Source organism: Rhincodon typus, chromosome 24, assembly GCF_021869965.1.
Source record: "Rhincodon typus isolate 14 chromosome 24, sRhiTyp1.1, whole genome shotgun sequence".
Taxonomy (NCBI): Eukaryota; Metazoa; Chordata; class Chondrichthyes; order Orectolobiformes; family Rhincodontidae; genus Rhincodon; species Rhincodon typus.
This window is the reverse complement of record NC_063355.1, coordinates 36,368,793-36,383,277: the sequence shown is the minus strand read 5'-3', so window position 1 is coordinate 36,383,277 and position 14,485 is coordinate 36,368,793. Positions and strand designations below refer to the sequence as shown.

Here is a 14,485-nt window from a genome sequence, read left to right as displayed (position 1 = left end):
GCGGATGGATCTGAGGAGGTAGCCCCTGCGGCGGATGGATCTGAGGAAGTAGTTTCTGTGACGGATGGATCCGAGGAGGTTGTCCCTGCGACGGATGGATCTGAATTGATTCCTGTTCCCGGAAGGTCAGGAGAAATAGTCACTGTGGTGGATGGATCAGATCCTGACCGTGAAGCATCGAGAGGTCATGTTCCTTTGTTTCAAACTGAAGAGAATATGACTCCACAAGAGCTGGTGGGACAAGAAATGGAAGGCTTTTGTCAGCAGCTGGCAACAACTGAGAGCAACATTCACGCGTCTTCACCAGCCTCCTCTACTGGAGTGACATATGCTGTGAGTACTCTTCTTCAGTGAGCACCACACTTTATTGTTGCTGTGAGAGAACCAGCAAGAGCTCTCTTGTAACCTTCCTTGTTTACAATCCTAAAAGTTTGGCAGCTGACCTTCTTCCTTTGTGGTTTTTACAAACAGCAACAACCATAATGTATTCCTCTTTTTTTTAAATCTTTCAGCAAGAATTACTAGACATGTACACCGTGAACCTGCACAGGATAGAGAAAGATGTTCAACGCTGTGACCGTAACTATTGGTACTTCACCCCCACTAACCTGGAGAAACTACGCAATGTCATGTGCAGGTAGATCTTGTCTGTCGTGATTTTTAAAAATAAGCTTTAAATTCAGTGCCATGGGGAAGGCTGAGCGTACAGTACTGCCCTGGGTGACATCCGTGGGATTTTTTTAAGCAGCTATTGCTACTTCATTTTATTCTTTCAATCTTACTAGCTCCTTTCTCGTGCTTCCTGGCAAATCATGTGAGCCTCAGGAACTTGGGATCAAATCGATAATCATTTTGGGCTGTTTGATCTCTGTTCTGTGCCAGTTACTGGACTGGTTATGGTGGGTGTGGTTTTTGGACATGACCATGACCCTCAATTGACCTTCTCGGAGTCCTCCAAAGTTCAAGATAGATTAACAGGGAGGTTCAGAATTCTAGCCAGTCTTAAGACTGTTTTGGAGAAACATTGACTTAGGAGGAATAAGGAACAAAACCTGTAAAATTTACAAAGGGACTGAACACAACCTAGTCAGACAGATGGCAAGCAAAAGGTAACGATTCCAGTTCACATCAAAGATTATTTTAACGTTTGTCTCCTTTTTACAGTTATATTTGGCAGCATTTAGAGATAGGATACGTTCAGGGAATGTGCGACCTGCTGGCTCCCCTGCTGGTTGTCCTGGATGATGGCAAGTTCTTTATCTATGATTTGATTAACTTTACTGGCGGGTGAACAGCTAATAGAACGGACAACTTCTAAAAAGAGAAATTCAATATCCGTTGTCAGTAATAAATCTGAATTGGATTTATAAAGTCATTTTATCAGGTTTTTGATGTCTTTCTTCCTGTTATATGACTCATTTACGCCTGCTGATTGTGTAGTTATCCGACAGCTTTGCTCTTCAGCCCATAGCAGCAGCAGGAAGGAGGACATTCAGCCCTTTGAGCTTTTTCCTGCCATTCAGTTTGATCAAGGTGGATTTATATCTCAGCTCCATTTATTTGCCTTTGCTTCTTTTTTTACCCCTGTAAACTCTTTTTACTAACAAATTTTTCATCTCCAACCTCAGTTTGGAAAATTTAAATTGATTCCCAGCTACGCTTTGACAGCTTTTTAAGAAATACTTTCTAACCAACCTGTTCAAAGATGTTAAGACATACCTCTGGAGCAGGTGGGACTCGGGCCTGGGCCTTCTGACTCAGAGGTAGAGGCACTACCACTGCGCCACAAGAGCATACCAACAGTTTTGTATGCAAGCATACAAATTAGGAACAGAGTAGGGCATACGACCCTTTGAGGCAATTCTTACATTTATTGCTAACTTGATTACTCGACATTGGCCAGAGGACATGATCTATTTGGATTTCCAGAAAGCCTTTGACAAGGTGCCGCACAGGAGGCTGCTAAATAAGATACGAACCCATGGTTTAGGGGAAAGGTAATGGCATGGATAGGGCATTGGCTGACTGGCAGAAGGCAGAGCGTAGGGATAAAGGGGTCTTTTTTTCCAGATGGTAGCTACTGACTATTGGAGTCCCACAGTGATCCATGTTGGGACCACAACTATTCACATTATATGTTAATGATCTGGAGAAAGAACTGAGGGCATTGCGACCACATTTGCAAATGACACAAAGATAGATGGAGGAACAGGTTGCGTTGAGGAAGGGGGAAGGCTGCAGAAGGACTTGGATAGGCTAGGAGAGTAGGCAAACAAGTGGCAGATGGAATATAATGTGGGAAAGTATGAGCTTATGCACTTTTTTTAGGAAAAATAGAACCCCTACAGTGTGGAAGCAAGCCAGTTGGCTTATCAAGTCCGCACAGACCTTCCAAAGAGCATCCCATCCAGATCCCCACACCTACCCTATCCCTGTAACCCTGTTTTTCCCCATGGCTTATCCACCTAGCCTGCAGGTCCCTGGATACTATGGGCAATTTAGCATGGCCAATCCACCTAACCAGTACATCTTTGGACTGTGGGAGGAAACCGGAGCACCTGGAGGAAACCCACGAAGACACGGAGAATGTGCAGACTCCACACAGACAGTCACCTGAGGGTGAAATCGAACCCCGATCCCTGGCACTATAAGGCAACAGTTCTAACCCCTGAGCCACCGTGCTGCCTGTAGAGGTGTGGGCTATTTTCTAAGCAAGGAAAGGCTTTGGAAATCTGAAGCACAAAAGGACTTGGGTGTCCTAATTTAGGATTCTTTTAAGGTTAACATGCAGGTTCTTTTGGCAGTTAGAAAGGCAAATGCAATGTTGGGGTTCATTTCAAGAGGACTGGAATACAAGAGCAGAAATGATTTATTATTTAGGCATTGGTCAGACTGCATTTGCAATGTTGCGAGCAGTTTTGGGCCCCGTATCTAAACCAGGATGTGCTGGCATTGGACAGGGTCCAGAGGAGGTTTACAAGAATGATCCAAGGAATGAAGGAATTGTTATATGAGGAGCAGTTGAGGACTCTGGGTCTGTATTGATGAAGTTTAGAAGGATGAGGAGAGATCTGAGTGAAACTTACAGAACACTGAGAGGCCCAGATAGAGTGGACGTGGAGAAAATGTTTCCACTAGTAGGAGAGACTAAAGCCCGAGTGCACAGCCTCAGAATGAAGGGACAACCCTTTAGAACCGAGATGAGAAGGTTTCTCTTCAGAGGTTGGAGAATCTTTGGAACCCGTTGATGCAGAGGGCTGTGGAGGCCAAGTCATTGAATATATTTATGTGCGTGCTGGATAGACTATTGATTTGTAAGGGGATCAAGGATTACAGGGAGAAGGCAGGAGAATGGGGTTGAGAACAGCGGAGCAGATTCAATGGGCCATTTTGCTCCTCTGTCTTATGGTCTTATTTTGCTCCTCTGTCTTATGGTCTTATTTCCACCTACTCCCAATGACCATTCACCCCCGGCTTCTCAAGAATCTTATCCACCTCTGCTTTAAAAATATTCAAGGTCAGAGGTCACAGGACACCAGGTTGTAGTTCAACAGTTTTATTTGAAATCACAAGTTTCCGGAGCGCTGCTCTTCACCTGATGAAGGAGCAGCGCTGTGAAAGCTTGTGATTTCAAATAAACCTGTTGGACTATAACCTGGTGTCGTGTGACCTCTGACCTTGTCCACCCCAGTCCAACACTGGCATCTCCACACCTTTAAAAAATATTCAGACTCGGCTTCCACTGCCTTGTCAAGGAAGTGAGTTCCAAAGACTCTCTCAAGTGCGTGACCCCTTATTTTGAAACCCAGCTCTAAATTCTACCACAATAGGAAACACCCTTTCCATGCGCACTGGTCAACATTTCGCTCGTTCAAGCAAGTTGCTTCTTACTCTTCAAAACAACAGAGGATTGGAGCCTGGCCTGTTTTTTATTGTGGGATAGAGTCTCAGAAGACCCTATCCAGTTCCATCTTAAATACATTCAGTGACTTGACCTCCACAGCCCTCTGTGGCAGTGAGTTTCACAGATTCCCCACCCTCTGGCTGAAGAAATTCCTCCTCATCTCAGTTCTATAGGGTCATCCCTTCACTCTACCCTTTTATATGAAGAAGTCTGTTGTGACATCTTTCCTAAATGACTTCACTCCAAGTTCTGCATTCACCAAAACTGAACTATTGCCCCTAGTACAAGTATATTTTAGGGTTGGGCTGTTTAGTAGTTAAGTTCGTGCACTAATATACAAGTGTTAATATGACAGTAATAAAAGTGCTGAAATATTAGGGAATGACCTGGTGGGGGTGGTGAGGCTTAAGGAGGTTGGATGTAGGGGGCAGAATGGAAGGTTGGGGGAGGAGGTACAGTATGGGATGATGTGATGGCATGAGAGGCTGGTGGGGGCTGACCTGGGAGAAAAGGTGTGAAAGGAAAGCAGGGAGGTAGAGGGAGGGTTGCCATGCAAGGGAGTGGTGAACAGCATTACGGGGGTGGGTGGGATATCATGGGGTGCAATATGGAGATGAAGAATGGCTTGGGGAGGGACAGCCCGGTAGGGATGAGATTGGGATGGCATAACGAGAGGGAATGAGATGGAGGTGTAGGCTGGAGACAGTAAGAGACAATAAGTTGGTTTGTGATGGGAATCTAAAGAAGCACTGTTATTTTACAAGTTGCACTGCAACTGTTTTGTGGGTCTCTGTCATTTAGGAATGATTCAGTTGTTGTAATATAAGACTGTCAGACTATAAAGCGGCTTGGCTTTGCTTCTGACCTGCACAAGCAGAACTCGGTGTTAAGATTGAAAGTGAGGAGTGAGTGATCTGAAATGTAGTCTTTATTCTGCACTGTCCCACCATGACCGTGTTGTCTTGTTGCTGTTGTACAGAGGCCATAGCGTTCAGCTGCTTCACCCAGCTGATGAAGAGGATGAACCAGAATTTTCCGCACGGTGGGGCCATGGACACTCACTTTGCCAACATGCGTTCTCTCATCCAGGTAACTCCACTCTCTCTCTCACTTTACTCCTTTACAGTGAACATAACAGAAAGTGTACATCCACACCAGTGACACGAGGCTGAAAACTTCTGTTAAACTTGTATTGATCCTTGGTTTGTCGTACCCTGAGTGCAATGCAGGAGTTAGCTCTGGTCTCCATATTGTAGAGTCGTACAGCACAGAAACAGGCCATTCATCCCACATTGTCTATGTTGACCAACATACACTGAACTATACCAATCTGTTTAACCACACTTCATCCATAGCTGACTAAGCCCTGGCAATTTTAACTGCTCATCCAGATGCTGCTTAAGTTTTGCCAGAGAACCTGCTTCCACCATCCCCTCAGGCAGTGGGTTCCACATTGCCACCACCCTCTGGGTGAGAAAATGTTTTCTCTGATCACCCTAAACTACTTTCACCTCACTTAAACTTATGCCCTGGTCTCCAACATGTCTGCCATGTGGAAAAGAATCTACTCTGTCTGTGCCTTTCATATTTTGGAAACCTCAGTCAGAACCCCCTCAGCATCCTCTCCTCCAAGTAAAACAAACCCAGCCTATCCAGTCTCTCCTCAAAACAGAGACTTTCCATCCCAGACAGCATCCTGGTGAATCTCCTGTGTACATTGTCCGGTGCATTCATGTCCTTCCAATAGCGTGGCATCCAGATCTGCACACAGTATTCCATCTGTGGCCAAACCAATGGGGCACATATCGGGAGTGTGACTACTTTCTACTCAATTAAGGGATGTGAGCCTCAAGATTTAGGGCAGTATGGTGGCTCAGTGGTTAGCACTGCTACCTCACCGCGCCAGGGACCCAGCTTCAATTCCAGCCTCAGGTGACTGTCTGTGTGGAGTTTGCATATTCTCCCCTTGTCTGTGTGGATTTCCTCTGGGTTCCAGTTTCCTCCCATGGTCCATAGATGTGCAGGTTGAGTGGATTGGCCATGTTAAATTGCCCATAGTGTCTAGGGTGGGAAATGCAGGGATAGGGTAGGGGGTGGGTCTGGGTGGGATGCTGTTCGGAGAGTGGGTGTGGATTTGATGGTCCGAATGGCCTGCTTCCACACTGTAGGGATTCTATGTTTATAATGTTGCCATCATGCTCATTTGTGTTAGTATCTGGGGGCTACGGGGGATGATGTTCAAACTGGATGTGAATGTGGCCTTTCAGGAGCATGCTGGGAAGGGTGAAGGGATGCTCAGTCTTTCTCACTTCCAGCAAACTCCCTGTGTCCGTTTCACCAGCACTGGAGTGAGTCTCGTTATCCTGAAGAGTCCAATCCACGATTGAACTGTTGGCTGGATTTGTAGCAAAAAGGGAAACTGTTTCAGGCAGAGATTCTCTTGCCTGTTCTTGTGCATCTCTGGGTAGTGGAAAGGGAGAAAAAAACCTCACTTGAGATGTGACTCTTTGCCAAACGAACATTGATGAGGTGAATAGCATGATAGTACAAGGCACAGAGTTTAGACATCTAGAATGTGGTAAGCTGTCCTAAGTAGCTTAGTCCACCAAGCAGACTGATGAATGCCATGCAACTGATGCAAAATCTCTGAGTCTTACAATTAAAGGTTATTTAAGGTATTATCTGAAAGCTCAATATTTGAGTGTGCAATCATATATCTACGGTCTAAAGGCTGCTGTGCTTCAGTTGCAAAGAAGAAAATGGTATTTTAACCCCTGGTGGGCCAATACCGTGCTTATTGCTTTTACGTATTGTACTGGGATAGCTTGAACACACTGATTGGAGGACAGTGTTTTCTTACTTTCAAAAGATTAGCATTGCTAGTTAGGTCAGTTTTCATTGCCCATCCATAACTGCCCAGAGAGCAGTTAAGAGTTGACCGCATTGCCATGGGTCTGGAATCACCTGTAGACTAGATCGAGTAAGGATGGCAGCTTTCCCTCCCTGAAGGATATTTGTGAACCAGATGGGTTTTTACAACAAAAGACAGTGGTTGTGTACGGGCCATTCGGCCAGCTTTTAACTCCAGATATTTGGATACTGGTTGTAAGTAATTACTAACCCCAGGCATATTGTAACTTGCATTAAACTGAAAGAAAGAGAACTCAAATAGGAATAATTATCTGGCACAAAGTTTGGGTTGCAAGAGAAAGGGAAACTAAGTTGCTGGCAAGGAATGAGTTTGAGAAACTGGGTCTTATTCGGTATTTGAATGAAGTCCCTCTCATGCCGAAGGAACTTTGGTATGGTCAGAGATGAGGAAGAATGGGAGAGAGTTTATGGGATCGTTGCAGGGAGAGTGGTGGTAGTGATGCTGCTGGAATTACATTTTCCACTGACTCTGGTTAATGATCTGGGGATGTGTGTTCAAACTCCAACAGGGCAGCTACTGGTACTTAAATTTAACAAAATCTGAAATTGAAAGCTGGTAAACTCTCGTCAATCTGTCATTGTGAAATAAATCTGGTTTACTAGTGTCTTGTCAGACAAGAAACTTTAATTAGTTTGGCCGACCTATGCGTCCAGACCCACAGTAATGTGGTTGATGTTTAACTGCCCTCTGAAATAGTCTAGTAAGGTACTCAGCTGAAAGGTAGTTCGGGATGGGAAACAAATGATGGCCTTGCCAGCAACAGCCAACAAAGATTTTTAAAAAGGCTGGTAAAAACAGAGAGAAATCAGCAAGTTTGTAATGCAGAGTGGGAGGCAGGACCGGGGGTGGTGGGTCATGTGGGGGTGTCGAGGGGAGTCACCTGTATGAGAACATAACCATAGAATCCCTACAGTGTGGAAACAGGCCCTTCGGTCCAACAAGTCCACACCGACCCTCAGAGCATCCCATCCCCCTAGAACCCACCTAATCCACACATCCCTGAACACTACGGGCAATTTAGCATGGCCAATCCACCTAGCGTGCACATCTTTGGACTGTGGGAGGAAACTGGAGCACCCAGAGGAAACCCATGCAGACACTGGGAGAATGTGCAAACTCCACACAGACAGTCGCCCGTGGGTGGAATCGAACCCAGGTTCCTTGTGCCGTGAGGCAGCACTGCTAACCACTGAGCCACCGTGCTGCCCCTAACTGCCTTTTAGCTGAGTACCTTACTAGAGAGGATGAACTGCTCCCTGTAGGAAGGCCGACAGTCCCTAATGTGCTCTGTGTTTCCATGTCTGTTTCCAGATCTTGGATTCAGAACTGTTTGAGCTAATGCACCAGAATGGGGACTATACCCACTTTTACTTCTGCTATCGCTGGTTCCTGCTGGACTTCAAGCGAGGTAAGTGGTTGTACTCAGCTGTTGTCTTCCCATCTTTTTTTCTGCCATATCCCTCTTCAGCCCACTTTCCACCTCGACCCACTGTTGAGGAAAAGGTGGAGATTCCCTGTGCTTCAGAACAGCAAATGTCACAGTTGCTTCCTAGGGCAACACCAAGAGACAGTGTGGCAACAGAAGGGTGAGCTCTTTTTATCCAAAGGGAGGATATTTGTTCATGCGCATTGCGTTAACCTCAACAACAACTTCTATTTAGGTAGTGCCTTTTATGTAATAAAATATCCTAAGGTGCTTCAAAGGAGCAAATGTGGCATCGAGCCACAAAAGGAAATTGGATGACCAGATGTTTGGTCAAAGAGATGTTTGAAGGAGTATCTTAATGAGGACAAAGAGATATAAAGGCAGACGGTTCAGGGAAGGAGGACCAGAGCTTTAGGGCTGGAGCAGTGAAAACCCTGCCAACAATGGTGGTGTGACTAAAATCAGGGATGCAGGCCAGAACTGAAGGAGCCCAGAGAATTTGGGGGACAGTGCTGTTTGTGGGTCAGTGAACATTACACAGATGTAACAAGGCAAGGCCATGGAAGGATTTGGAAAGAAGGATATAAAAATTGATGTGTCGTTTAACTGGGTGCTGTTGTAGGTCAGTGAGTACAGGGTCCAACTGCTGGCAAGTTGCGTCCAGGCACCTGGAGCAGGGATGGTCTAGGCAATGTCCCAAATCATTAGCATTTGGCAAATAGGCATCTTATTCTTCACATCGACTATCCACTGCTGCCAAGTGGCATATTGCAAATGCTGCCCCCTTTAAGAATGAACCAGGACATGCTCCAGGGATAATGGAGAGTGGCTGATGGAACATATATTTAATGATTGGGTTTTCCCCTCCTGCGTCCTGCTCCAGTAAATGAATGGCTCGCAATGTAACACTAGTTCTGAGGAAGGGTCACCAGACCTGAAATATTTAACTCTGTTTTTTCCTTCATAGATGCTGCCAGATCTGCTGAGCTTTTCCAGCAACTTTTGTTTTTGTTCAGATTTACAGCATCCGCAGTTCTTTCGCTTGTTGTGAGTGTAACACTAGGGGACTGGCCGTTGTGACTGAGGACCCACCTCTGGCAAGAGGTCATTCCTTCAAATGTACTTCTGCTGAACCAGGAAGATTCCACCCAATCTAAGCACCTAATTGTCATGTCCTTCACTGTGGCTTGGCAACCACCCCACCATTACACCATCTTTTCAAAACTGAATTGAACCTCCGCAGGGCAGTACGAGAGTCAGACCTGCCTCCTGCTAAACTTCCACTAATTGCAGAGGTGTCCGGTTCAGAGCAATGTAACATTAAACTATTAGTGTTAAACATACAGTAGTCGTGCCTTGATCTCTGGGCCAGACAGTCTGGGTTCAAATCCGATCTTCCCCAGAGGTTAGTCACGACTTATCAGAACAGATTAACTAAAAAAAATGCACAATGATGACAGCTGGAAATGAGAATGTTTGCACATGTAAATGTATCATTGAGACAGATCAGCTTGATTTGACAGTGTATATGGTAGTATGAATTCTTTTAATGGTCAAGCACAATTAATTACTCAACAATGAGGCTGCAATAAAACAGACTTTGCCCCCAATTATTTGATGAACAGGTGCTGATCTGTTCAAACTACCTGTTCCTTTGTTATATTTCCTGTCCTGTTATGATGGTTCTTTACACCATACATTGAACACAATATCGGCTACGCTAAGCCAATCAGTAACACTGGCCCATTTAACCCATATATTTCTCCCTGGTTTTAGGTTCACATTGGTTTAGCCTGAAGAATGGTTGTATGTCTGAAAGACATCCCACACTCCTGGATCTAAGCTCCAATGTTTGCAGGAGCAAAACAGTCACAATTACTCCTTTCTGCACTATTACACAGCCCCCTTCCCAAACCATGGGCCTTTTTCTGCTTTGAGTTTCTGCAGCCTGTGCCCTCCTTTTCTCTGCAGAGTTGGTCTACGGTGATGTGTTTTCAGTCTGGGAGACCATTTGGGCAGCAAAATACACTTCGTCCGCTCACTTTGTCCTCTTCATTGCATTGGCATTGGTGGAGCTTTACAGAGACATCATCCTGGAAAATAACATGGATTTCACAGACATCATCAAGTTCTTCAACGGTGAGTGAGGCACTGTGCGGGTTAAGAGCTCAATTTGTCTGGAAACAGCTGGACGGTGGTTTACAGGTTGGTCCCTCGCGGCTGTGGTAGTGAGTGGAAGCTACTCATCAAGCTGTCTAATCTTCACCCACTGAAAAAGAGAAAGGTAACTCTCTCACTCTCTCTTACACACATACACTCACACTCACACAGACATGTGTCACGCACACACTGACACAGACACACTCTCTCACACAGATACACACAGCCACAGACACGCTCGCTCTCGCGCGCTCTCTCTGTCTCTCTCGCGCTCTCTCACGCAGACGCGCGCACACACTGACACAGGCACACTGACACAGACACAGTGACCTATGCACGCACCTGAACAGAGGCGCGCACGCATACTCTCTCACGAGAACACCACACACAAATGCCGATACACACAAACACACACATACAGAGACACACATGCACACTCTACACATGCACAGAAACAGGAAGTCAAGTTATGGGTAAAGGTATAGGCCATTCAGTCCCTGAGATAACAAGGTGTGGAGCTGGATGAACACAGCAGGCCAAGCAGCATTATAGGAGCAGGAAGCCTTCCTGCTCCTATGATGCTGCTTGGCCTGCTGTGTTCATCCAGCTGTACACCTTGTTATCTCACATTCTCCAGCATCTGCAGTTCCTACTATCTCTGCCATTCAGCCCCTGTGCTGTTTTGTCACTCTCAATATCATGGTTGATCTGTTTCTGTCCTCCTTTGTTGTATAACCCTTATTACACATATTCCAACTTTACTCATCCCTGCTTCTCCACATAATGGGATGAAGGCTGGTGAAAGACCCGTGTTGTTAGAGCGGTAAACCCATCCTGTTTATCCAAGTGGGAATCAAACTTGGACTCCTGAAGTGAAAAGAACTTAGCTTAACTTAACTTAACTCAAAGGTATTGAGAGATACAGTGCCCACCCCTGTACAACCAGCAGTCTGCTCCAGATGGACAGAAGGTAGAAATATAGAAAATAGGAGCGGGAGTAAGCTTGATCCATCCAGCATGCGCTGCTATTCCGTATTATTACAGCTGATCCTCTGTCGGAGAAATAGTTCAGCTCTCTCTTCCCGTAGCTATTCACCCGAAATAGTGCGTGAAAATCTTTCTCTTTCACCCTGAGGTGGACTGCTCGACCTCTGAACCCTGCCAATGACCAACTTGCTGTTTTTCCTTCTAGAAATGGCCGAGCATCACGATGCGAAGCAGGTGCTGAAGCTGGCACGTGACCTCGTTTACAAAGTGCAGACGCTGATCGAAAATAAATGAAGCTGGGGAGGGGGAGGAGGAGGAGAAGGAGGAGGAAAAGCGAACAACCCAGGCAGCGCGTCAGCTGAGGATTGTGCGTGGAATCTGAGCCACTCCAGCTCTTCAGTCCTTACATTGTCATTTTATAGTGTTACCTTTTGTTCTGGGACATCTGGTTTCCAGCCGCTGTGCGTTCTGTGGCAGTGAGAGATGTTGTTCCCTTTTCACGCACGGCTGCGGCTTAAAAATCCTTGAATTGCTGTGGCTGCAGAAGCCCTCAATTGCTGGTTCTGTGGGCCTTTTGTTTTGCCATGTGTTATGTTTGTGTGTATTGGTGCATCAAAGTGTGCACGGTGCCGGGGAGCAGCCTTTTAAAATTGAGGAATTCCGCTGGTAAGAAACGATGTCTGAGCAGTTCTTCAAACAGGGGTCGCTCAACGCAGACAGTGTATTGGGAAATGCTTCAAGAAATACCTCCAAGTGAGGGGATTCGGGCCAGTGATGTGAAGGTAGGTTGATTGAGGCAGTGATCTTTCAAACCTTGAAATAAAACCAAGAACAAAGCGGGTGCTGGAAATCTGAAACAGAAACATAAATTGCCAGTGAAACCCAGCCGCGCTAGTAGCATTTGTGGAGAGTCAGTGTTTCAATTCCAGTAACATTACTTGAGAACTGGTCACTGGATCCAAAATGTTGGCTCTTGGTTCTCTCTCTGCAGATGCTGTGCACAGATGTCTCTAGCAATTCCTGGTTTTGTTTCAGATCTGCAGTTCTTTGTTTTGTAAAAGTATTGAAAATCAGAGGAGGGGAAAAGATGGTTTGATGGACAGTCATTCATAACCTAATTGAGTTGTGAATCTCTTTTGCTCTCCAATCGGACTGAGGGCACTATATCATGTACTGTATGTGGATGTGTTGGGCAAGTAATGGCTGGAGCATTGGGGGATGGAGGGGTGGAACGACCAGGTATACGATGAAACCTTCAGGAGTATTTAATCACAGTTGTCAGCCTTGTGCCTGCTGGCCTTGCTACGCACTGTTATAATTGTTGCCCCAATCCTGTTTCTTGCAAGTGATTCTAGCATTTACCATCGGCCCCTGTTCTTGTAGAACTTTGCAGCCGTTCCTGCCCCCAACCAACGCAGTCAGACAGAAACACCACAGCATGCCAGAGAAACTCAGCAGGTCTGGCAATGTCGGTGGAGAGAGAACTGAGAGTTAACATTTCAAGTCCCATGTGACTCTTCTTTGGAATCCACAAGTCTTTACGCAGGCTCCTTTAGCTTGGTAAAATCCAAAAGGACTGCGGATGCTGTAAATCAGGAACAAAATCAGAAGTTGCTGGAAAAGCTCAGCAGGTCTGGCAGCATCTGTGAAGAACATAATCAACGTTAACATTTCGGGTCCGGTGACCCTTCCTCGGAACACCTTCCAGTGACCGTTCTGAGGAAGGGTCACCGGACCCGAAACGTTAACGCTGATTATTTTCTTCACAGATGCTGCCAGACCTGCTGAACTTTTCCAGCAACTTCTGTTTTTGTTCCTTTGTTTAGCTTGGCTTGGATTCAGATTATATTTTCGACCAGGTCTTGGTGGTTAGCACAATAACCTCGGAGTCGGAAGCTTGTCAGTTCCATTGCAGTGGTTTGAGCTGTCATTCCAGGGAGGGGATGATCGAATGCTGCATTGTTGGAGATATCATCATTGAGCCAAGTTGTCACACTGAGGCACCGACTGCCCTCTCAGGACAATGTGAAAGATCATTAATCTGAAGGAGAACAGGCAACTTCATCCGTATCTGTGCCTCACCCACACCATGAGAAAGGTCGCTGTCTTATTGCCATTTGTTGGACTATCGTCAATTTGGCTGCAACAATGCGACCAAACTTTGTTGTAACTCATTGGTTGTAAGGTGTCCGGATGTGGAAGAAGGTGATATATAAATGCAAATTATTACTTTTGCTTGTAACTTGTATTCATGGGATACTACTAACAGCTCTGGCACTGTCTCCTCTGGCTCCCTTTAGGGTCTTCATCTTCTTTAGTCCCAAGCAGAAGACCCTGTTCTCTCTGTTTCTCACAGTCAGTGCCAAACTGATATATGGAATGGACTTTTTCAGCAGATGTAGTGATGCTGAGCCAATTTAAATTCCTTTTTGCAAAGAAACAAATGGGCTGGGAAGTGCACATGAGGTGGTATGTCAAACAATAAAAAAGTAAGAGCAGGATTAGACTATTTGGCCCTTCGAACCTGTTCCAATCAAAATGATCATGGCTTATTATCAGACTCAGTACCCTGTTCCCATTTTCTCCCCATACCCTTTGATCCCGTTGGCAGTAAGAGCTGTATCCAACTCCTTTTTTGAAAACATTCAGTGTTTTGGCTTCAATTGCTTTCTGTGGCTGAGAATTTCACAAGATCACCACTCTCTGGAATTTGGAATAGCTCCCAGTAATTGCCAGGAGAAAGGACGGGAGATGGGAGGAGTAGACCCCTGTGATTCTAATACAATTCCCGGGAGAAAGTTCGGTTTGGTGCCTCGGGAATGCTGCTGATTTTTGCTGGTTAATATGAAGTGACAATATGGTGCTTGAAAAAGGAATTTAACAATTGAAGTTAGAGGGAACTGGATATACATCAGATTTGAAGACAACTAGAAGATCTCCGGAACAAAAACAGAAGTTGCTGGAAAAGCTCAGCAGGCCTGGCAGCATTTGCGAAGATCAAGAGTTAGTGTTTCGGCTCTGTTGACCCTTCCTCAGAATTCCCCAAAACATATTAACTCTGATTTTTTTCTTCACA

The 14,485-nt window shown here is 45.5% G+C and overlaps 1 protein-coding gene across 1 annotated transcript in view; it reads left to right on the top strand.

Moving 5' to 3' along the window:
- Window positions 1-11,703, top strand: part of sgsm1a (small G protein signaling modulator 1a) — a 110,111-nt gene extending 98,408 nt beyond the window's left edge. Inside the window, 7 exon segments of the mRNA XM_048611492.1 lie at window positions 1-333; window positions 513-637; window positions 1,165-1,247; window positions 4,884-4,993; window positions 8,148-8,244; window positions 10,234-10,401; window positions 11,615-11,703. The exon segment at window positions 1-333 is cut by the window's left edge and continues 10 nt beyond it. Coding sequence (XP_048467449.1) covers window positions 1-333; window positions 513-637; window positions 1,165-1,247; window positions 4,884-4,993; window positions 8,148-8,244; window positions 10,234-10,401; window positions 11,615-11,703 — 1,005 coding nt within the window.
- The last annotated feature ends 2,782 nt before the right edge of the window (window positions 11,704-14,485 follow it).